A 24380-nucleotide genomic window follows, 5' to 3' on the forward strand; every position below is an offset into this window, starting at 1 on the left:
TTGTACGTTTTTAGTCAAGGCTTAAAATGCAAATTTGATGCATTAGAGTCACTGGTTTTGTAAACAGATACGGCCTCTTATATAATACATCCACTATAAGACAGAGAAAATATAAATTTTCAAACCATATAAACATCCCTTCCCGGAGATGGGTTGCAGCTGGAAGGGCAACCGCTGTGTAAAACATATGCTGGATAAGTTGGCGGTTCATTCCGCTGTGGTGACCCGCGATTAATAAAGGGACTAAGCCGAAAAGAAAATGAATGAATGAATGAATAAACATCCTAACATTTATATATTAATTAATAATATAACCAACGGGGGGGCGACACGGTGACTTAGTGGTTAGTACTGTCGCTTCACAGCAAGAAGATCGCTGGTTCGAGTCTCAACTGGATCAGTTGGCATTTCTGTGTGGAGTTTGCATGTTCTCCCCGTGTTGGTGTGGGTTTCCTCCGGGTGCTCCGGTTTCCCTCACAGTCCAAACACATGCGCTGTAGGGGAACTGATGAACTAAATTGGCTGTAGTGTATGTGTGTGTAAATGAATGTGTATGGGTGTTTCCCAATACTGGGTTGCAGCTGGAAGGGCATCCGCTTTGTAAAACGTGCTGGAGAAGTTGGCGGTTCATTCCAATGTGGTGACCCCTTATGAATAAAGGGACTACGCCGAAGGAAAATGAATGAATGAATATAACCAACACTTATAAAAATGACAGGGTCAACAATTTGTGTAAATCTGCTGAGTTCTCAGCGAGCACAGATTCTGTGTGAGCCTACAAACACAAGACTAACCACATCTGCACAGCTCACATGACCACACACACACACACACACATTCAGTTCTTCTTCAAACAGCCTCACACACACACACACACACACACACACACACACACACACACACACACACACACACACACACACAGTGCAATTCAGTACAAGCACAAGATCAAGAGTAATTCATTTATCAATGTGTTTATTGTGACAAGAAACAGCGGATTTGACATATACATGTATTGTGCATGAATAAAAAAAATAAGCTGTTTATGATTATAAAACTTGACAGAAAGGACGACAGATATTTATTAATTTTAATATCTACTGTACATCAACACTTAATTCAGTCATAACACAATACACTGCAGCCACTGGTGTTCGTTAAGGCTGCGTTTATTTGTAAAACAATACTGAAATATTATTACAGTTCACCATTTTTAATAGCTATTCTATATTTTCATTATACACTCATCGACCACTTTATTAGGTACACCTGTTCAACTGCTCATTAATGCAAATTTCTAATCAGCCAATCACATGGCAGCAGCTCAATGCATTTAGGCATGCAGACATGATCAAGACGATCTGCTGCAGTTCAAACTGAGCATCAGAATGGGGAAGAAAGGGGATTTAAGTGGCTTTGAACGTGGCATGGTTGTTGCTGCCAGATGGGCTGGTCTGAGTATTTCAGAAACTGCTGATCTACTGGGATTTTCACGCACAGCCATCTCTAGGGTTTACAGAGAATGGCCTGAAAAAGAGGAAAAATCCAATGAGCGGCAGTTCTGTGGGCGCAAATGCTTAGATAGAAAGGCAACAGTAACTCAAATAAGCACTCGTTATAACCGAGGTCTGCAGAAGAGCATCTCTGAACACACAACACCTACTAGTAAGGTGTACCTAATAAAGTGGCCAGCGAGTGTATAACACTGTATTGTCCAGAAATGGTGACTGAACGTGTGCAGATGTTCGTTTTTAACATCTACATCAACACTTTTATCACACACATTTACAAATTACGCATCTGATGCATAAACAGTTGGAAATTTTGGCCTCTCTTGATGATTTAAATTCCTATAAATAACACACAGATTTCAACATATACCCCATGACTTACAATATTACATAATTATTCAGTTTCACGGGGAAAAAGCAGAACATCTTATTCAGTTATTATACACACTTTATATATATATATATATATATATATATATATATATATATATATATATATATATATATTCATATTTCTATTTAAAATCTTCTCATGTGTTGAGTAAAGACATTCCTGTAGCCCACTGAGAAGAAGCGTTCAATTAGATCAGTTAATCAGTTAACCATATTCATTCAATTACTATTGGCTTATAAATATTAACGCAGATGCTCCAAAATATTCCAGTCAGGTCACTTAATTAATATTCATGATCAAGCCTTCAATGAGGAAAACATTCAGTCTTCCAGCCAATTGGCATAGAATTTTACGTTGCATCATTAAAATGAATAATCATGATTAATTAATAAATCAAGACCCTCACCATAGTAACATTTGCAATTTCTCCACTAATTGTGGAAAACTATTCATTTACTGAAATCTTTAAAATGTAAATCAAATCAACTCATTAATATTTAATATATTAATTGATCAATATACTCAATAATATATTCATATTTATTCTATTTTGGAAGAAGCCATATTGAACACACTCCAATTACTATCATCCTATGAATATTCATTTCCATAATCATCCTAATTAATATTCATGGTCAAACCTTCATTGAAGAAATCGCTCGGTCTTACAGCCAATCTGGACACAGAATGTCACATTGTCTCATTAAAATTAATAATCAAGACCTACACCATAGTAACATTCTCAAATTTTCTAATTATAGAAAAACTGGTTATTTACTGAAATCTTCATAGTGTAAATCAAATCAACTCATTAATATTTAGTCTCATATTTTGTCATTTAAACAATGGTCATGTCTTGAGAAAAGAACATTTCTGGAGCCCAGTGGGAGTGTCCCGGAGGAAGCCTTATTGAACGCATCATCTTATGAATATTAATGAGGACTCTCCATAATCATCCAATCAGGTCACTAAATTAATATTCATGATCAAGCCTTTAATGAGGAAACAATTCAGCCAATCAGCATAGAATTTTACGTTGCATCATTAAAATGAATAATCATGACCTTCACCTTAGTAACATTCTCAAACTCTCCAGTAATTATGAAAAACTGTTCATTTACTGATTAATAAATTAAACTCATTAATATTTAATATATAAATTATATGCTCATTAATTTTTAATATATTTAGGAAGAATCTATACTGAACACACTCGTGAAATTACTATCGACTTATGAATATTAATGCGGATGCTCCATAATCATCCTAATTAATATTCATGATCAAGCTTCAGAGGAAAACGTAGTCTTCCAGCCAATCAGCACAGAATTTTATGTTGCGTCATAAAAATGAGTAATCACCTTCACCATAGTAACGTTTGCAAATTCTCCACTAATTATGGAATTCTATTCATTTACTGAAATCTTTATAATGCAAATCAAATCAGCTCATTCATTTTTAATATATTAATTTATCATTAATATATTAATATTTCATATATTTTAGAAAAAGAAAAACATATTAAACACACTCATGCAATTACCATGATCTCATGAATATTAATCTCCATAATCCATATTAATTAATATTCATGATCAAGCCCTCATTGAAGAAATCGCTCCGTCTTTCAGCCAATCAGGACACAGAATGTCACATTGCTTCATTAAAATTGATAAATCCTAACATACACCATAGTAACATGTATAAATTCCCTACTCAAATATGAAAAATTATTGATTTAACGATCTTATTTTTACAAAGTATGCTCATTTAAGGAAATACATTTGATGTCAATCGATGTCTATGTGGCACTGGCTCGTCCCTCTCACCTCTGCCATCTTCACCCATAGAAATAAACCTCCCTTTGGTCTTTTTCTTCATCCCCAGCACTGGATTTGCAGGAAAAAGACGACCTTTCAGGTGTTTATGCGGGTCAGAGTCATCCCTGACCTGAAGTGGCTCCTTGAAATTAGCTTTGGGGTCTCCGAGAAGCTCCCTCAGCTTTCCCGAAACCCCTTTTTGCAGGTAATGATAGGGTTTTTTCCCATAGTTGTCTCTTAGGTTCCTATTGGCGCCATATTTATGGAGTAGAAGGTCAATTATTGAGAGCTGATTGTGGATGGCGGCGATGTGCAGTGGCGTGTAGCCACCGTTAGACTTCCCATTGACATCCACAGCATGCCCACCTTTCCTGGAGAGCTCAATAATCCTGCAGACCATGTCAGCGTTTCCACATTTGACAGCCCAATGGAGAGCCGTGAATCCAGACATGAAGTCTTTCTTCTCCGCTAACTGAGCGTCCCTCAGGAGGAGACCGTACACTTGGCTCCAATGTCCGGCGGCGGTTTTTACTAGCCACTCATGGTCAGTGGAGTCAAGTAGACCATGATCAAGATCCCTTAACTCACTGGCTGGTTTGTGTCTTCTCACCTGTGGAGAGCTGGATATCAAGCCCGTATTTGTCTTTCTCGTGAATTGAGGTGAAGGTTGAAGCTCTTGTATGGAGTCAGGAACTGCTAAACGCTCCGGTGATGGCTTCTTGTTATGTGAGATCTCTATTTGAGGCATTCGTAAAGGAAGAGCGAAGGGTTTGCTTTGCTTAGGTGCCTCAGGGTCAGACTTCAGCGGTATGGTGAATTGCTTCGGTTTAAAGTCCACACTCCTTGATCTTTCCAGAGCATTTTCAATGGGAGAACGTGGTGTGGTGGTGTCTAAAGCCTTTGGTGAAGATCTGCTCGATGCTAACTCAGCATTTTGAGTAGTTTCTTCTTCCTCAAGAAGCAATCCTCCTTCTTCTCTTGGTGAGTTCTCATCATCTCTAGCTTTTAGTATATGACTGTAGACTTTCCTGAGGACTATATACTTGGTGTTCTCGATTTCTTTCACGACAGCGATGTTGTTGACAAACGCCTTGAAGAGATCTCGATTCTGCTTCTTTTCTGCTGGATCACTGCAGTTCAGTGTCTCTTTAAAATTGCTCAGGAGCTCAGTGTTTTTCAGCTTGCCTCCATTTTCTAACAAGGTGTTTAAAATCGCCTCTTGTGTCAAAGCCATTTCTTAATGCGTCCCAGATGTAAACATACCTTGACACGACGTCTCTCTCGGATTTTCTCGACGACACCTGGACTGCAGACACGCCCTCACCTGTTTTCCGGAATCTGTTCTCATTTACATAACAAACAAACTCAGACGTGGGTGTGGGCGGAGCTAATATGTGGAATATTTACTCCATTTTAGAATCATTCGTGAGGAAAAAATATTAGTTTACTAATTATATACAAAATAAGACTCACTCAACATAATTATATGAATGACAATAAAACACAATGCGTGTACAAACCATTTACACGTATGTTTGCCTCATTAAATCAAATCACTATCATTAAATCAAATAATTATTATTTGAACTTACATGTTTTTCTTTATTAACAAGATTTTTACGTCTTGAAAGAAAAACATTCCTTAAACCCAGTGGGAGTTTCCAGGAAGAAACCATATTCAGAGCGTCCACGCAATTATGAATCCTAGTACGACGAACGACATATTATGAAAATTAATCCTGACGAGTCAAGCTGAACCAATCAGGTTGCCTAATTAATATTCATGATTAAGAAACGTTCTGCCTTACGGCCAATCAGGCGCAGATTTCCATGCTGCGTCGTTAATATTAATAAATAAGGCCTTCGCCATAGTAACGTTCGTAAATTCTCCAGCCACAGTGAGCGAGTGTGTGTATGTGTGGACGGTGAGTGAAACGAAGGCAGCTCCCTTTCGCCTTATAAAAACACATACATTCCTCATCATGGCGGCCACGGATGTAGACATATTTTCTGTGAGTACCATTTTAACTCAATTCTCCCTTCCGGAAAGCCGTTTTCTCATAAACGTCCATAGGGTTTGTGTGTGTAATGAAAGACTAGCACGAGCGCTACGTTACTCCGGTTTAGCCCAACAGACTCTCCTTATTGAGCAGCACACAATTTATTTACTGATTTATTATGTGTACTACACATCAGATCAGCTGTGTTTTTGTCTTGATGAGTTTATTCTGACTTTACAGTAATGGCTTTCTTGTATGTTGTTTGTTGTGAACATCTCTTTATTTACAGTCGTGCACCACATTGCGTTTTACTATTGGTGTATTTCAGTAGTATGCAGATTTGCAGGACATGATAGCCTCTGAAATCACTAATTTATCACTTTGTTTTGATATTTTTTAGTGTTTTACACTTTTACTGTCCAAATTTCCTTTGAAACATCATTAGAATGGAGATATGTGATCCTAAACCTCAAAACCAGTCATTAAATATAAATTTTTTTAAAGAAATTGAGAGATATGTACACACACATCACCTGAAAGCTGTATAAATATATTTGTTTTTCTGATGAATATTTTGGAATATTTAGTTGAGATATCACCTTTAAAGTTGAACAAACTAGATTGTGGTAATGTTGGTTTTATATTTCGCACATTCGTTCTGTTTATTTACAGCTTTATTATGTGTACTACACATTAGGTCAGATTTGTTTTTGTCTTTCTGAGTTTATTCTCAGTTTACTTAATGTTTAATGGCTTTCTTTTATTTTAATGGCTTTTTCTCTTTATTTGCAGCCGTATACTAAATATTGCGTTTTACTATTGGAGTATTTCAGTAGTATGCAGATTTGTAGGACATTATAGCCTCTGAAATCACTCATTTATCACTTTGCTTTGAGATTTTTAGTGTTTTACTCTCCAAATCCCCTTTGAAACATTACTAGAATAGAGATATGTGACCCTGAACTGCAAAAACTAGCCATCAAGTGTCATCAAATGTACACAAGCATCACCTGAAAACTGTATAAATATATTTGTATTTCTGATGAATATTTTGGAATATTTGGCTGAGATGCAGCTTTCACCTTCAAGTTTGAACAAACTAGATTGAGGCAAAGTTGGTTTTATATTTCGCACATTCGTTCTGTTTATTTACTGCTTTAAAATGTGTACTACACATCAGGTCAGATTTGTTTTTGTCTTTTTGAGTTTACAGTAATGTTTAACAGCTTTCTTGCTTGTTGTGTACATCTCTTTATTTACAGTCGTACACTACACATTGCGTTTTATTGTTGTAGTATTTCAGTAGTATGCAGATTTGCAGGACATGATAGCCTCTGAAATCACTCATTTATTACTCTCCAAATCCCCTTTGAAACATCACTAGAATAGAGATATGTGACCCTGAACCGCAAAAAAACAGTCATCAAGTGTCCATTTTTTGGAAATCGAGAGATACACACATCACCTGAAAGCTGTATAAATATATTTGTATTTCTGATGAATATTTTGGAATATTTGGCTGAAATACAGCTGTCACCTTTAAAATTGAACAAACTTAACGTTTAATGGCTTTTTTGCTTGTTGTGAACATCTCTTTATTTGCAGCCGTATACTACACATTGCTTTTTACTGTTGGAGTATTTGCGTAGTATGCAGATTTGCAGGACATGATAGCCTCTGAAATCACTCATTTATCACTTTGCTTCGACATTTGTTGTGTTTACTCTCCAAATCCCATTTGAAACATCACTAGGATAGAAATATGTGACCCTAAACCACAAAACCAGTCATCTTAATTTGCCAATGGATATTTGATGTATACAAACATCACCTGAAAGCTGTATGTATCCATTTGGTCTTCTGATCTACACTATGGCTGAGATACAACTATTGAAACCTCTGACATCTGAGGTTTAAAATAAATCAAAATACAGAAAAAATGACCATTAAATTTCAACAAAGTATATTGAGGTGAAGTTGGTTATTTCGCACATTCATTCTGTGACAACTTGTGACAGTCTCCCTATATTGTTTACCATGGTACTTTGAATATTCGGTCTGAAATCACATGCAAATATAACTTGAAAACAACGTTATCACTATTTGACTGTGCAATGTTTGATAGTCATTGGCTGCTAATAAGATTTCACTATTTAGAATTTGCAAAGAATACATACTGAAATTATATTATTAAGAAGAAAGTCCAAATGTGTGAATGTAAAACCAACTTTTAGGTGCTTGCCAATGGGGTTGTAACAATATGACGGTCTACCACGATTTGAACGTGCACGATTATCATACCATGAACAATTGCATATCAACGGTTTTAACCCTTAAAGACCGAGACAGCCGCCCGCGGCTATAAATAAGTATTGCTCTTAAATGTTTAATAACTTTTGATCCGCTGATCTGATTCATACAATTCAAAGATTGGCATAAAGAAGAGAATTGTGCTGTATCACATAACATTCGCGGACTTTCAGAGGCTCCGGAATCAGTGCGGTTACGTCATCAAAATTTGACAACGCTGATTTGACAAAGAAACGCTCGTCACTGTGTCTCCGGACAAACCAGACATGATACATTGATGCATTGTCCCTCCTCCATGCCCAGATTGGTTCAAACTCGCTATATCACAACCAATAAGCATAGGTTTCGCTTTTGTTTGTGGACCAACACTGAGCTTTTTGAACAACACGGAATGAGAGATAGGCATACATTTATGCGCGGCTAAATAAAACCAAAAAAAAAGTTTTGCATGAAATAATTCTCATACTAAGTACTTTTGCATGCACAGCAGCACAGAAACATGACAAAACAGTGACACAGCAAAGACGAACTGCTGCTCTTGCTGTTTTCAAAAGACGCAAATGAAGGTGCAGCTGTTTGTCTGCATTGCATACAACCACATCCAAATCCATATCCACAGACAACCATATCCATGCTGGCACATAAAACCTAAGGATGTTCCATATTGAATCTAGTTTCGTTATGTAACTATTTATAGTATAGTAAATATTTATATCTATTTTTTTACTGAGGATTTGCACCATGTTTATTTGGACTTTATTTGGACTTTGACACATTATTTTTTTTTTCTTATTTTTTTATTTGTTCATTGTAAGTTGTGTTGTTTATAGTAACTAAAAATATATTATTTGGAAAAAGTCAAATTTGCTTCACTGTTCTATTATTTTGTAACATACCGTATACCGCGAAACCGTCAAACCGTGGTATTGTTTTAGACGATTATCATACCGTAAAAAATTCATACCGTTACAACCCTACTTGCCAATGCATATTACTAATCAAAAGTTAGAAAATTTTGAACATTTACAAAATATCTTTACGAAACATGATCTTTACTTAGATATTTTGGCATAAAATAATAATTTTGACCCATATAATGTATTTATTACTAATTTCTACAAATGTATACGTGCAACTTAATACAAATTTTGTGATTTAGTATCACATATATGTGTGCTATGAAAAGATACCTTCATCCATGCTATGTTTAGTAAAATTTGGGGCCAACATGAGGCTTCTCAGTCTATTGAGGTAAAGTTGGTTTTATATTCACACATTCAAACTTTCTCCTTAATATAATTTCAGAAAAATCATCATAAATCATATTAGCAGCCAATGACTGTCAAATTACATTGTTTAGAGTCAAATAAATAGTGCTAATGTTGTTTTCAAGTCATACTTGCATGTGATTTCTGACAGAATATTCAAAGCATGATATAGGGAGTGTGTCGCAAGTTGTCACTGAACGAATGTGCGACAATACAAACCAACTTTACCTCAGTTCTCAGTCTGAGATCACAGATAAGTGTGACCAAAATACTGATGATGGTCCCACAGTCTCAGCAAGACATTATTTGCTAATTATGACATCTTTGGTGTCGTTGAAAATTAGGATGATTGCATGAAGAGGTATTTTAGTTTGTTTTACATAAAGGGTGTTTTAAGTGCTGGTAATCTGATTCTGCTGTCCACCCCAGCAGGCTTCTTAACTTCCTTGATCTTTCTTAATGTCCTTAAGCATGACTTCCTTGGTCAACAAGCTTGACCAGAAAGACTGTGCTCTTTCTGTGTGACTTCAAGCAGATCTATACACACTCAAATGCATTTTTTTTGCTGCTTGTTCAAACTACTTATCAATAATGAGCTGAAACAGCACAATTCTTAAGCTTTTTTTTGGACAACCTAATTGTTTTATGTTCAATCTACTAATATTACAAAGATTTAATTGATTTATGTTGGGTCAACATGAAGGAAGTGTGTGGAACCCTGCATTTTTTTTACTTTGCACTAGTGTTTTCATGATTACCGGTATAAAACAACTACGGTAGATATTTTTGAATGTTATTAGTAGGGCTGGGCCAATAAATTATAAAATTTATGTCAATAACAATGATTAGCTCTGGGCTGTTGTACTCTATATTGATCTAAGAGCCAATCACACAGCAGAAATGTGCAACAATGGGCATCTAGAAGTGTATTGGTATTAGAGATGCCTTAACGTGCGTGTGATTTATTTTATAACAAAGCCACACAATAATATTGATAAATGCAATAAATATTTTATTTATATACCTAGTGTAAAACTCTACTATAGCAAATGTCGATCTTGGTATGAAAAAAATAATGTACTTTTCATTAAAGTAGTGTAACCCTTTCTAGTTTTTGTGTGTAGACTTGTATATTAGGGTACTGTAAAAATACTAAGAAAATGTCTCTGAGTGTTTTTAAACTATTATATTTGACTCACCAAAGTCACACTATGGCCAATTTCACATCTGTCACATCCAGGGCTTGACATTAACTTTTTTGATCACCAGCCACTGTGGCTAGTAGATTTCCAACATTACTAGCCACTCGCCATTTTCACTAGCCACACTTTTCTTGTTGGGAAAATATATTTTATATGCATAAATTTGACTTTCACATGCTAAAATTACTTGACTTAGATGTTGTGTTATGTCCACATGTCTTCTCATTCATTTAACTTCTTGGGCCCTATCATACACCCGGCACAGTGTGGCGCATGGCGTGGTAGTAGTCTTTTTGTAGTCTTTTTGTAGTTTCAGCTTGGCGCAAGAGTCCTTTTGAGGCGTTGCGCTAAGCTGTTTAAATAGCAAATGCATTAGCGCTCATTTGTGCGTCCATAGGCTTTCTGGTCTAAAAAGGAAGGCGTTCTGAGGCGGACCACTGGCGCGTTGCTATTTTGAGAAACTATAATAGATTTTTCATTAGACCAAAACAAACCCGGTCTAAACTCCAGCGCAGAGTTGCGCCTCGCTTACACACTGCTAAATATGCACAAGAGAGTAATAGGCAAATGTCTTTACATATGAAAATTTTTAAATATTAAGGGAATATATATAGGATATAATAAGAATAGATATAGAATATAAATATAAAGGATTAAAATATTACAAAACATATCATTTTCTAGCCTACATAAATATGAAAATTCACTGCTTTTATGTCTTCTTCATCTCGGGAGGCTTTTTCAGTTCATTCATAACAAATTTGGTTTTGTATAATGTTATTATTATTAGCAGTATTATTTATTACATCCATATTTATATTTGTTTTATTAAAAACAAGCTTAGATTTGCCCACCTGCCAGGTTTTAGATCATATGGGGCATGGCAGGTGTATTTGGAAATAACTCAGTATTTTGACCACACTTGGTCATTATTGTTCATTTATTCGTTGGCTAGAAATTAGAAATGAATTTAGAAATAGTTTTGAAACAAATCTTTGCGCTTAACAAACGAAATTAATTATTTATAGGCTAATCGATGTCTGTGCGTAAAGGTTTCCCTATCCAAGAGTGAATGTGAAAGTAGATCCATTATCTCTCATTCTCACGCAGTAGATGCTCTGTTAAAAAACTGCTAACTGTGAACTGTTTGCTTGTGAAATGCTCATTTTTTCCACTTAGACTTACTTTGCGTCCTGTAAATAGCGAATGCGCTCTTGGCGCAACGCAGCTGGGTCTTAAAGGGAATGGGAGATGAGACTCTAATTGGTTTATTCTCAAAACACACCTATAACTCATTAAGAAAATAAACTCAACCCTTTTAGCCCATGCGCCTAGGCGCAAAGCGGATTTTCTCGTCCGTAAATTAGCAAAATTGCGTTCTGACACGCCCTGAAAGCGTTTGCGCCCTGCGTTTTGCGCTCTGCGCATGGAGCGTCAAAATAGAGCCCCTTGTGTGTATTTTAACTTCTTGTGTGTATCGTGTATTAGCTTGCTCAGTGTACATAAACAAATGGGTTGTGTCGCAATGCAATCAGTTTTTATTTCACGACTTTTCAGGGCTCAAAATTAAGGATTTACCACATTTATCTCTGACCACACCAAATAAGAATTTCTTTGCCACAAATTTTTAATGTCATTTTTAATGTTTTTAATGTCAAATCAAATCAAGGAAAATATAGCGTTATAGGTGCACTTCTTAATTCAACAAAACTTTTCTTTAAAAAACATTCAATTTAAAAAAAGAATGATTGTCATAAATCTAAAATATGCACAGTAATCTGTCCAGGATAAAAGTCCCAGATCAGCAGTTAACAACACAAAAACGGGGAGTAAATCTCCCATTAAAGCAATGCTGTTGTAAAAAATATAATTAAACCATATTAACAAGAATAACTGTGAGCGAAAGAAAGCAGGTGAAACATACCGTGTTTATTAATGAAAGGATGTTCACGTGCACACAGTTAATATAAGCATTTTAATAATCTGTTTTATTTAATATAATAATAATTTAATTTAATTAAATAATTTAATTGTATATAATATAATATTTTTTATTTAATATATCTGTTTAAATTTTTTTTATCTTGAGCTCTTGAAAGCAGCAGGACTGTCTGTGGATGAACGATCAACGCTCTTTGTCCAGTCTATTTCAAAGAGAACAGATCGCACTAGTTGCTCTTCTTCTAGGCATGGTTGCTTTGCTTAAGTAAACGGGACGTGCGCATTTTAACAGTCATGCGCATCACATCACATCACCTATGTGCGCGAGTGATCATCCTCTCGTTCGTTATTTACCATCTTTTTTGCTGTTTTGCTCGCGCGAACACAGTTATTTTTGTCAGTCGTGCTGCTTATCGATTCTAAGATCTCATTTGCATGAATATTGGGTCATGCTTATTGTCGAACCCTGCTTTTAAGAAAACTACACTTTGTAGCAGATTTCCAACCAGCCAAAGTGGCTAGTGGAGGTGTCTGTCTTACCCGCCACAGCTGAACTCTACCCGCATTTGGCGGGTTGGCGGCTGTTAATGTAAAGCCCTGGTCACATCCATAACGGAAAGCTGTCACATCCATAACGCAGCTTTTTCCTCGTATATAAAAATGTCTAATAAGATAATATCAATCATGTTTGTTCTATAGAAAGCAACTCTTCTTCTTTTAATTACATTTTCATTTTGGGTTGTGCAGTTTAATTCACAGAAGTATGTTGTATTACTGTAAACTCTCGAATCTAAAACGCTTGTTTATATTCTTCATTTATAATATAAAATATGCTTATGGATTAATATTTTTCTGATCCCAGAACTCTGTGGTTAGATGTTTTGGAAATATAAGCAGATGTTTCAGTAAAATGTTAGCATATGCTTTCTCTGTGCATTTATGTTTTAAGTTTTCACTGCAAAAGTCACATCCATAACGCTGGAATTGCTCTATACACTTACATCTCTAAAGTTCCAGCATCTTCTCTGACGTAGCTGTGTCGTGAGTACTGTGCCTTCATTTTTGCAGCATAGATTCTTGAGAAATGCTTTGGGAATTCTTTTCCCATTCCTTAGTTTGATGAAGCCTTCTTGATTTGAGGGAAACTAGTTTGGGTTGGAGGAGGATTAGCTGATCATGCTTTGTAGGGCAGGCTATAGTAGATCATTAAATAACGCGTTGCTTTAATAAGTCACGTTTAGACTTTGAAAGTTTGAAGCCTGTCGTTTATTGTGTCAGGCTGAATGAAATGCAAAGCGTGCTTTCATAGTCGATGCCTTTCGCTTAGAGGTTTGTGTGGTTTTAGCTGCCATATTGATCAGCTGCATTGAGCTGTGGAGGTTCAATGTTAATTCTAATTACATGGACCAAGCTTTAAGGGGTAGTTCACCCAAAAAATTTCATTTAAGTGCCCTCATATTAATCAAGTGACTTTTTTTGTGAAATTTAATGGGCCATCCAGCTCAAAAAAATCCCATAGAAGGGCTGTATGTCCAGTAAAATAGTTGGCGTATTTCATTTACGCTTGGGATTGGGATTGGAATGCGAGTGGATAAAGGGTTGGTCATTGGTCAACTTCATTATTATATATTCAGCATATTTACTTTACTACACCTTCCACACTGAAAAAAGTGATTAGTTACTTAAAGCGAGTGCATTTTAAAGAAACAAATTGACTTTACAAAAATACTGTAAGTAAACCCATTGTAAGTTGGAACTGTTAATTTGACTTATTTTTTTTATAATTATGCAAATTGTATTTACTTTTTTTTTTTATTAAAGTAAACTAATCACTTTTTTCCGATACACATTTATTATACTTGTTTTTTTTCTTCAGCTTTTCTGTACCTTGCAAAATGACACTAACAAAACTAAATCTGCTCTTCCAGACTCCAGTGTGTCTTCTAAATTTAATACAGGCTATAATTGTAGATTTTATAGACTTAATGAAGAACCAAATATGTAATATTGTGATAATTACAGTAATTATTTGAAAACAGATGTGCTAAAATAGTCTGACACTGTAAAAAGCGATTAGTTGACTTTAAAAATGTACAGTTAGCATAATTATAAAAAGTCAACTTAACAGTTCCAAGTTTCAATGGGTTTATTTTCTTTTTGTAAAGTGTTTTTGTAACGACTTGTATTTCAGGATATTGGTTTACTCGTTTTAATTAACTAATCACTTTTTACAGTGCACAATACCTGAGATCCAGTGATTGGCTGACAACATTTTCAAATTCATTCATTCATTCATTCATTCATTTTCTTGTCGGCTTAGTCCCTTTAATAATCCGGGGTCGCCACAGTGGAATGAACCGCCAACTTATCCAGCAAGTTTTTACGCAGCGGATGCCCTTCCAGCCGCAACCCATCTCTGGGAAACATTTTCAAATTCCGAAAAAAAAAGTTTTACCCCTGCAATTCCTCACATTTTGAATCAGTGACTTACTCTTAGTAATTTTTACCATCTCATCTGTGCATTTTAATAAGATTTTTACCTATTTAAGAGTGATTTTAAGTGTTTGGAGGCCCGCCTTTTTAAAAATTGTATATTTTCATACAAATAAAATTGTATGAATGTTAATATTGTATTTATAAGATCAGGCTGTCCACTTCATAATTCATAGCTGAGATTGCAATATTTAGTTTTCTTCAACGCATTAATGTGCTTTGACATGGTGTGTGTGTGTGTGTGTGTGTGTGTGTGCGTGCGTGCAGGCGTGCGTGCGTGCGTGCGTGCGTGCGTGTGCGTGCGTGCGTGCGTGAGTGTGCGTGTGTGCGTGCGTGCGTGCGTGAGTGTGTGTGTGTATATTTATTATCTATATGTAAATACACACATGCTGGCATATATTTGTGAACATGTTTATTTATATCTAGGTATAAAATATACAGTAGAAGTCTAGGTTAGCCCCCCTGTTTATTTTTTCCTCAATTTCTGTTTAATGGAAAGCAGATTTTTTCAGCACATTTCTAAATATAAAAGTTTTAATAACTCATTTCTAATAACTGATTTCTTTTATCTTTGCTTTGATGACAGTAAATAATATTTTGCTAGATATTTTCAAGACACTTCTATACAGCTTAAAGGCTTAGCTTGGTTAATAATGGTTTGTTCTGTAGATTATCGAGAAAAAAGTCTAGCGTAAAGGGGCTAATAATATTGACCTTTAAAATGTTTTTTTTAATTAAAAGCTGCTTTTATTCTAGCTGAAATAAAACAAATAAGACTTTCTCCAGTAGAAAAAATATAATCAGGCATACTGGGAAAATTTCCTTGCTCTGTTAAACATCATTTTAAATCTATACAAGAAAATTGTTTTGTATAGTTTTATTTCTATCACCTATAAATAATATATATAATAAGGCTGTGAACCTGCACTGTTCTCACGGTTCGCTTTGGTTACGATTGTTATCGATTTGGTTCATTTCGAGTTCTCTGTGCATCGCCATGCATTGACCATGCTTTCCATACACAATTGTATTTTTTTGTTCTTCACAGCAATTCTTGAAGTAAAAATTGTAAATATATTTATATTTGTACAGTATATTATTTGCAATAAAATGTTATCTTAAACCTTTTTATCTTTTACCTTCTGTTTTTATACTGTTAACATGTACAGAGTATTGTATGACCTGTTCCTAAAACAAACAAGCCTGCTGTAGTCTGGTTAAGGGGTAGTTCACCCAAAAACGAAAATGGTGCTCACTATTTACTCTCTCTTAATGATTGTAAATCAAGTAATTTCTTTCTTCTGTGGAACAGAAAACAAGATATTTTGAGGAATGTTGGAAACAAAGCAGCCATTAGATATTCAGAGACCACAGAAGTCAACGGCTGTTTATTTCTCCAACATTCTTCTTGTTTTTAGTTCAACAAGTTTATTTTGGGTTCAAATTTCTGACCTTTTCATCATTCAGCCAAAACCCGATAATCCTGTTTTACTACTTATATATCTGATGCATTTCGCGAGAGGAGACATTGAGATGCACCCAATAAGTCCACTCTCTTTAAACAGTTGCTATTAGTGTACACTAAATCTCTTTTAGCAGTAGATGTAACATTGCACGTCTCTTTATTATAGTGTGAGTTTAGTTTGCTAAGCGCTGGACTAAAACAAGACAGTCCTGTCTAACATTAATTGAATTTATTGTATCATGCTCTAGTTTCAGGGCAGGGCTAATGTAGTTACTGTTAAATACAGCTATATGAGTTTCAGCATGAGTCAACATCCTGTTCATCTTGAGTGTCCTGCACATAACCACTGACATTAATACACACATACGTATTACAAGATTCGACATATGAAACTCGCTGTTTGTGACCAAGACTTTCAGGCTGTGACATTAATGGTGTGAGTTTTCTCATGCCTATTTATACGTTTTATAAGCTAAACTTGACACCTGTCTACTCGGACATCAAGTTTAAAGGTCTCGGGAAGTTACTTGTTTTATTCAATGCTTGATGTAATCTGAAACTCAAAGAGAGGGTGGGACAAAGAGTTGCTCCTCCCCTTTACAAAAACAGCCAATAGTGTTTCGTTTTAATCATAGTTTTGCTAGTGAAAAGCCAATGAGAAGAAGTCAGATACTAGAAAGCATTTGATTGGTCAAGAATTGATTAGAAACTGTATTGAGTATGAGGTGATGTGAATTAGAGCTGCACGATTCTGGCTAAAATGAGAATCGCGATTTTTATTTTTTTTTGCTTAAAATAAAGATCACAATTTTCTCACGATTCTCTATATGTAAAATAAAGGTATGGTAAAAACAAACATATGGCACAACATCGATAGTTATATTATGTGTAGGTCTACTGGTTTCATTAAATAATTCTATTCTACTTATAATAATTCTGATGTTGAATTATTATGTTTGAGATATATGCTTGAAATCTGTCAAATTAGACAAATTTATTCACTGGTAAAATCAGACATTTACCATTATCAGATTATATTCAACATTATATAGGCTAGAGTAGTTTTACTGACACTGTAAACATTTATTTTTATGCACTGTGGGTTCACTATGAAAGAAAAAACATATCAAACGCTTGCCGTAATCATAACTTTAATATGCGATATGATCATTTAAATGAAGTGCACACTTTCGGTTTCATTTTGACTGCTAAGTGCTTGTTCAGACTTCGCACGCGGCTCCCAAACGATCTCTCTGTGCCACAAACTGAATATTATTTACAACTGTATTACCTGTTACTCGCAACATATGCAGGTTCTGTTCACTGAAGTAGAGCGCGCGTGCACCCTCTCTGAGATAACAGCTCACGGTCAGCAGCTCATGTCACGTGTGATTTCCCGGTCGCGAAAACATCATTATATGGAGATAAAAAGGACATTTTTAGGTGAATTATACCTTATAAATACATTATGTGACTCTTTCAACATCATTTGGAGGTGTCACTGTCACTGAGCAACGTATGTGGAACAATGAAAAGACTCGTGCAGCCGCCTTTTCTTCTCTCCTGAACTTGAAAATATGATTGGCAGAATCGTAGAAATGCTGGATTAAGATCGTCTAGGGCTGGGGTGTCCACCCTCGGTCCTGGAGGGCCGGTGTCCTGGAGAGTTTAGCTCCAACCCTAATCAAACACACCTGAACCAGCTAATCAAGCTCTAACTAGATATTCTAGAAACTTCCTGGCAGGTGTGTTGAAGCAAGTTGGAGCTAAACTCAGCAGGACACCGGCCATCCAGGACCGAGTTTGGACACCCCTGGTCTAGGGCACAGGTGTCAAACTCAGTTCCAAAAGGGCCGCAACTCTGCACAGTTTAGTTCCAACCCTAATTAAACACACCTGATCAAACTAATTGAGTCCTTCAGGCTTGTTTGAAACCTACAGGAAAGTGTGTTGGAGCCGGGTTGGAACTAAACTGTGCAGGGCTTCGGCCCTTTTGGAACTGAGTTTGACACCCCTGGTCTAAGGAGTCGAATTGAGATTGCGATCTTTTAACGATTAATTGTGCAGCTCTAATGTGAATAAATATTGTTGAAACATTTACAACCCTAATTCAGAAAAAGCTGGGACAGTATGGAAAACGCAAATAAAAAAAGAAAGTAGTAATTCACTTCGACTTGTATTTCATTGCAGAGTGTACGAACACTAAATATTTCAGGTTTTGTCTGGTCAACTTTATTTTTTTTGTAAATATACATTAGAGTTGGGATCAATAGATGATGCCATCACGATGCTGAGCCGACAACCCCCTCATGCAAAACACACACTTAGCCCCGTTTACACTAATATGTCTTAGTTTTAATATGGCATTTTTGAACGAAAACGGTCCGCATCCACACTGTGTTTTACCTAGCATTTTTGAACAGCTCTCAGTCCACACTATACCACTGAAAACGCACATCATGTGACCACACACACACATAAACACACTCTGGCTTGCGCTTCAGCAGTTATATACGCACGTCTGAGCTTCAAGCAGTCAGTATGAGGTGCTTTGATCACTAAACCCCAGAGAGCAGTGCACGTCGGACAGTTTATCAAGGATGTACCGCTGGATGGGATTTCGATTTCCCTCTTGTACTTAATCATTTTAGAGAAAACCTCAGATACTGTTGGTTGCTTTTGGTTGTGCACCTTTTTTGGTGCAACCAAGTTTGTCAGCGCCATTATAACGACACAGATCATGCTGCCTATTTATGCCAGAGTCCCGCGGAAAAAGTGATTGACGGGGGGTGACTTGTTTGTAACTTATCTTTATTTATTTACGATTTGGTTATGGGTAGGCCCACACGGAATCTGCACGCAGATTACCACAGATTTCCGCAAATTTTTAGCCCATCAATAATTCTGTTTATTTACTTGAGTAAATGTGTGTAAATCTATATTGATTCAGTTTATCTGATTTATGTACAGTGCAGTCTTTTAGTAGATATATTATATGAGACTGGCTTTGTTTACCAAGTAAAGTGAATCTAATTGTATTTGCATTTTAAACATTAAATAAAAGTTAAAAAAGGTATTATTTTTTATTTCACATATTAAGGTTTTAGTTATGATACTCCCAAAATAATTACGCAGAGATCCTCAGATTTTTATCAAAATTCTCAGCAGAAATGGCAAAAAACATCCGCAGATTCCGTCTGGCCCTAGTTACAGATGATACAAAGACCATGCAGGTCAGGTAGTTGAAACGGTAGGCTACAAATAATAAATTCGTTATGATTTAATTAATTATTTATAAATGCCATCGCATTTTACATTAGCCCAACCCTATTCTACAACTTTTGCTGTCAGACTGGCAACACACTCCAAAAAAAAAAAGTTGCGACAGGAGCAGTTTAGGCCTCGTAATCAGGTAAATTGGTTAAATGATGTTATTTGGAACGGGTGAGGTCAACAGGTGATTGTAAGCTCTTTAGGAGCAAATATGGGCCGTGGATCGGCAGTTTACCATCAAATACATCAAAATATGGCCTGCCTGCAGTCCTGACCAGAGAATGTGTAGCGCATTTTGAAGCACAAAATGCAACATTGAAGACCCCGTACTGTTGCCCACCTTAAGACTTGTTTGCAGGAAAAATGAGACAAAATTACACCTGAAACACTTCATCACTTGGCATCTTCAGTCCCTAAATGTCTTTTTAAGTGTTGTGAAAAGGAACGGCAACATTACAAGTGTTAAATGCTTTACCATTGCAAAAACAACCATTAGAATATGTGTTTATTTTAAAAGAAAATCATGCGGAACAAATTAAATAACGTGTGTTTTATTGTCTGCAGCGAAATACAAGTCAAAGTAAGTTTAGAAATCACTACTTTCTTTTCATATTTCCGTTTTCCATTCCATTTGCTTTTTTCTGATTTGGGCTTGTGGGCAGAAGTGACAAACTGCAAGCTTTGGATGTCTATATTAATTTTAGATCTTCTAAATGCAAAATTGTGGAACACACTAGCTAAAATAGACATCCTTAAAACTAACAGACTGAAATTAACATCTACATTTTTAACTTAATGTCATGGGACTAGTGTTTTCACGAAAACTGGAATTCGATACCAGTCTACTGACATCTTAATAACGTCCATTCATTCATTCATTTTCTTGTCGGCTTGGTCCCTTTATTTACCCGGGGTCGCCACAGCGGAATGAACCGCCAACTTATCCAGCAAGTTTATACGTAGCGGATGCCCTTCCAGCCGCAACCCATCTCTGGGAAACATCCTCACACATTCACACACCTGTACCGCATGTCTTTGGAATGTGGGGGAAACCGGAGCACCCGGAGGAAACCCACGCGAAGGCAGGGAGAACATGCAAACTCCACACAGAAATGCCAACTGAGCCGAGGCTTGAACCAGCAACCTTCTTGCTGTGAGGCGACAGCACTACCTACTGGGCCTCTGCCTCGCCACAGAAACGCCCAACGTGTGGCTCGAACCCACGATCCTGAGATTAAGAGTCTCATGCTTTACCGATTGAACTAGAGGGGCTTTGATAACGTCCATTTCCTGCTAATGTTTGAGTGCTTTTGAGCTTGTTTTTAAACAGTGCTGATTGGCCATTGTGTTCACATGCTCAACAGGAATAACTGTGATTGGCCGTGAAGGTCATCAGTTCACTGAACTCACCGGACACTGAAGCATTTTAAAGCCCCGATTCATCAGCGGATCGCTCGTATTTCACCTTTTAGACAAACCAGCTAATCGATAAGACTTTAAAACACTCCAGTGTCCCTGTATCTGTGGTTACACTCTGTAAACAGAGGTGAGTTCGGTGAACTGATGACCTTCACAGCCAATCACAGTCATTTCTATTGAGCATGTGAACACAATGGCAAATCAGCGCTGTTTAAGAACGCACTCGGACGTTAGCGGGAAATGGACATTTTTAACATTTCAATATCGATTGGTACCGAATTCCAGTATAGTGACAACCCTACATAGGACCTTCAAGAATGCATCCAAGGAATGGCAGGTAGACAGTGTGTACATGCTTGAAGATCTCCAATAGAAATAGCAGATAAAGCTCAGTCTGCTTGTCGTTCTTGCACAGATGCCACGCTGAGCTCAAATCTAGACCATCTGCATTCTTCTTCATGTCGGCCCCTCCTCCTGCCGTATCAGATGGGATGCCAGCAACATTTCCGATGAGGCTTGTTGTTGTTTCAGTGTGCTGGAACGGGCACACACATAAACTCAGGTGTATGTAGGGGGCGAGAATGGAGCCGTCCCAGTTTGGCTGTTCTCCACTGTCATCCGGAGTGCCCATCTGCCTTTAACAATCTGTGTTGTGCTGAACTCCATTATGGATTGTCCTTTGGAAAGCATCATTGCTCCCCGCAGAGCTGTAGTTTTAAAGGATGCGCTTTCTTGTTAGCCCTCTGGTGTCTAATGAAAGCGTTCACCTGGAAACAGTAGACAGTACACTACCTGACAAAAGTCTTGCCTTGGATCCCATTTGTAAGAGCAACAAATAATAACTTCTAGTTGATCATTTGGAAAAGTGACAGAAGGTTCCAGACCTACTGGAACCCACATAAACCCAAGATTCTCACAGAAAACTGTTAAGTTTGGTGAAGGAAAAATCATGGTTTGGGGTTACATTCAGTATGGGGGCATGCGAGAGATCTGCAGAGTGGATGGCAACATCACCAGCCTGAGGCATCAAGACATCTGTGCTGCCCATTACATTACATTAGCTCCTTCTCATACTTCAGCCTCCACATCAAAGCTCCTGAAAGCAAAGAAGGTCAAGCTGCTCCAGGATTGGCCAGCCCAGTCACCAGACATGATCATTATTGAGCATGTCTGTGGTAAGATGAAGAAAGAGGCGTTGAAGATAACTCAAAGAATCTTGATGAGCTCTGGGAGTCCTGCAGGAACGTTTCTTTGTCACTCCAGATGACTTTATTTATAAGTGATTGCAGAGGTGTAAGGATGCAGTCGTCCAAGCTTATGGGAGTCATACACAAACTGAAGTACGGGATGACTTTAATAAAACCGTTGATGAATTTAGGTGGAAGTGACAAACTAAATATCTTCTATATTTTGTCGCTGTTTTGTACCACACTTGCTTATTGCTATTCTTGAAGACTAACATACTTATACTAACATCTAAAAAAAACTTTGTTAATTTCACTGGACCTATTAACACTAGCCTAGAATGCCATGTGGTGGTGATAAACTAGCCTAGAGCACTCAAACTGATCTCAGAATCAATTTAAGAGAGAGCAGCGACTGCATTTTACAAATCGCAGAAGCAATTTCTCTCCACAGCTATAATTCTTTGTCACAGGTAGGCCTGTCACGATGTCTATTTCTTGTTGTATGATATATCACACCAAAATATATTGCGATTAAACAATATTATTGTCATTTTAAGACCGTTTCATGCCACTTATATAATACCAGAATAACCATATAATATCATCACGATGCAAGTACACTCTTCCAAAGACATGGTTTCCGCTACAATCATTCTTCCATGGCGGAGTGCCACAACTACATTACAGCTTCTCATGCAAAACATTCAGTCGTTGTTTTTTTTTTTTTTTTTTTCAATAGTAGGTGATAATCGCACCAAAACGTATTAAAAGGTATGCGAACTTTCCTAAAATCAATGTAGTGCTGTGCGTTATTTGCTTAACCATTTAAGGTGACATGCAATGACTTTATTTTGGTGGAGTTTATAGCCGTTTCGCTTCACTTCAGGTCGCATTAATGCCGCTCTGTAGGTCTATTGGAGACATTTATAAATATTCCTAGCAAATCTAATAAATACTGGAGACATACTCACTACATAAACACACTAAATCACACTTCAGCAGCGTTTAATTGAAAGCCTACAAGAAAATCTGCGCTTGAGCATCGTATATTTGAGGGCGTGTGCAAGAGGTTTAGTGCACGAACAGAGGAAATCGGCATGCAAGCAAAGAGATGCATGCTCATATTAGATAAATGCGATTTCTAGTTGTAATACTGCGCGCACGACATTTGTCATTGAAATAACGCCGTAGATAGTTGGTAGATCTGAGTAAAAGGCCTGCCGCCACAGCTGGAAAAATCCTAGAGGAAACACTGAAAGAACACAATCATATTTTACTCTCAAGAATATTTAATTTATTATGGTCAGTTTGATAATGAGGCACTGGAATCAGAATGTGAAAACGCATATCCTAAATAAATAATAATAAATGTTAACAGAAAGTGCGAGGTAAAAGAGAGTAAAAGAGTGATATCTGCTATCGGATCTGTTTTCAGCCTGTCGGGCACCCACATGTAATTATACTATAGTAATTTATACTAAATACTACAGTGTGTTTAACTATACTGACACTGACACCTTCTATAGAGATAGAGATTGGTTTTTATGTATGGGCGATCACCAAAAATGATTGATTGGCAATTTATACAATAGTTCTGTCTGGTTCTTAAATCTGATTGGCTGTTAGCCGTGCGATATGTTGCCAGTAACATCACACAAAGGCCTCTTCACCTCTGTGTATTACTCCGCCCACAAGCAGCAAGCAAAAAGCAGGCTACAGTTTGACAAATATTACTGTTGCTTAGACAGCAAAATGTACTTTTGAGGCTTTTTTAGTGGAGAATGTAGTTGTTTAGATTGCAACTATGCAGTTTATTTGTAAGAATAGTGCCTATTTTAAAATATTTACAATTTCTGAGAGCTCGTCTTCGGCGAATGACATTTTCTATCCACAAGATGGCGCCAGAAACGCATAATAAGCCCTTGCACAATGTGTTCTCGAGCGCGAACAAAAAGCTGAAAAACGTAAGTCTCGTGGTTTTTAAGGTGGACCGGATAGAGTCAAGAAGAAGCAGCGAATAAGAAGCTGGATTCAGCCTCGTCCCTCCTTATCGCAAACACAACAGCAGTCTGGTGAGAAATCTTTGTAGACTGATGG

General features: G+C 36.8%; 2 protein-coding genes across 2 annotated transcripts in view; one reads left to right on the forward strand and one right to left on the reverse strand.

Annotated features, from left to right (window-relative positions):
* Window positions 1–2431: 2431 nt before the first annotated feature.
* sowahaa (sosondowah ankyrin repeat domain family member Aa) lies at window positions 2432–5028 on the reverse strand. The gene is made up of 2 exons (XM_068216140.2): window positions 3735–5028; window positions 2432–2581 (listed from the first exon to the last, which is right to left on the reverse strand). Exons 1-2 carry the CDS (start codon window positions 4957–4959, stop codon window positions 2571–2573), a joined length of 1236 nt encoding a protein of 411 aa, XP_068072241.1. The 5' UTR covers window positions 4960–5028; the 3' UTR covers window positions 2432–2570.
* A 606-nt stretch (window positions 5029–5634) lies between these two features.
* The window catches only part of septin8a (septin 8a), a 46162-nt gene continuing 27416 nt past the window's right edge, over window positions 5635–24380 (forward strand). Inside the window, 1 exon segment of the mRNA NM_001115117.1 lies at window positions 5635–5737. Within this exon segment, the coding sequence (NP_001108589.1) occupies window positions 5708–5737 (30 nt within the window). The 5' untranslated portion in view covers window positions 5635–5707.

The sequence above is a fragment of the Danio rerio genome, chromosome 21 (genome assembly GCF_049306965.1).
Source record: "Danio rerio strain Tuebingen ecotype United States chromosome 21, GRCz12tu, whole genome shotgun sequence".
In the NCBI taxonomy this organism is placed as follows: domain Eukaryota; kingdom Metazoa; phylum Chordata; class Actinopteri; order Cypriniformes; family Danionidae; genus Danio; species Danio rerio.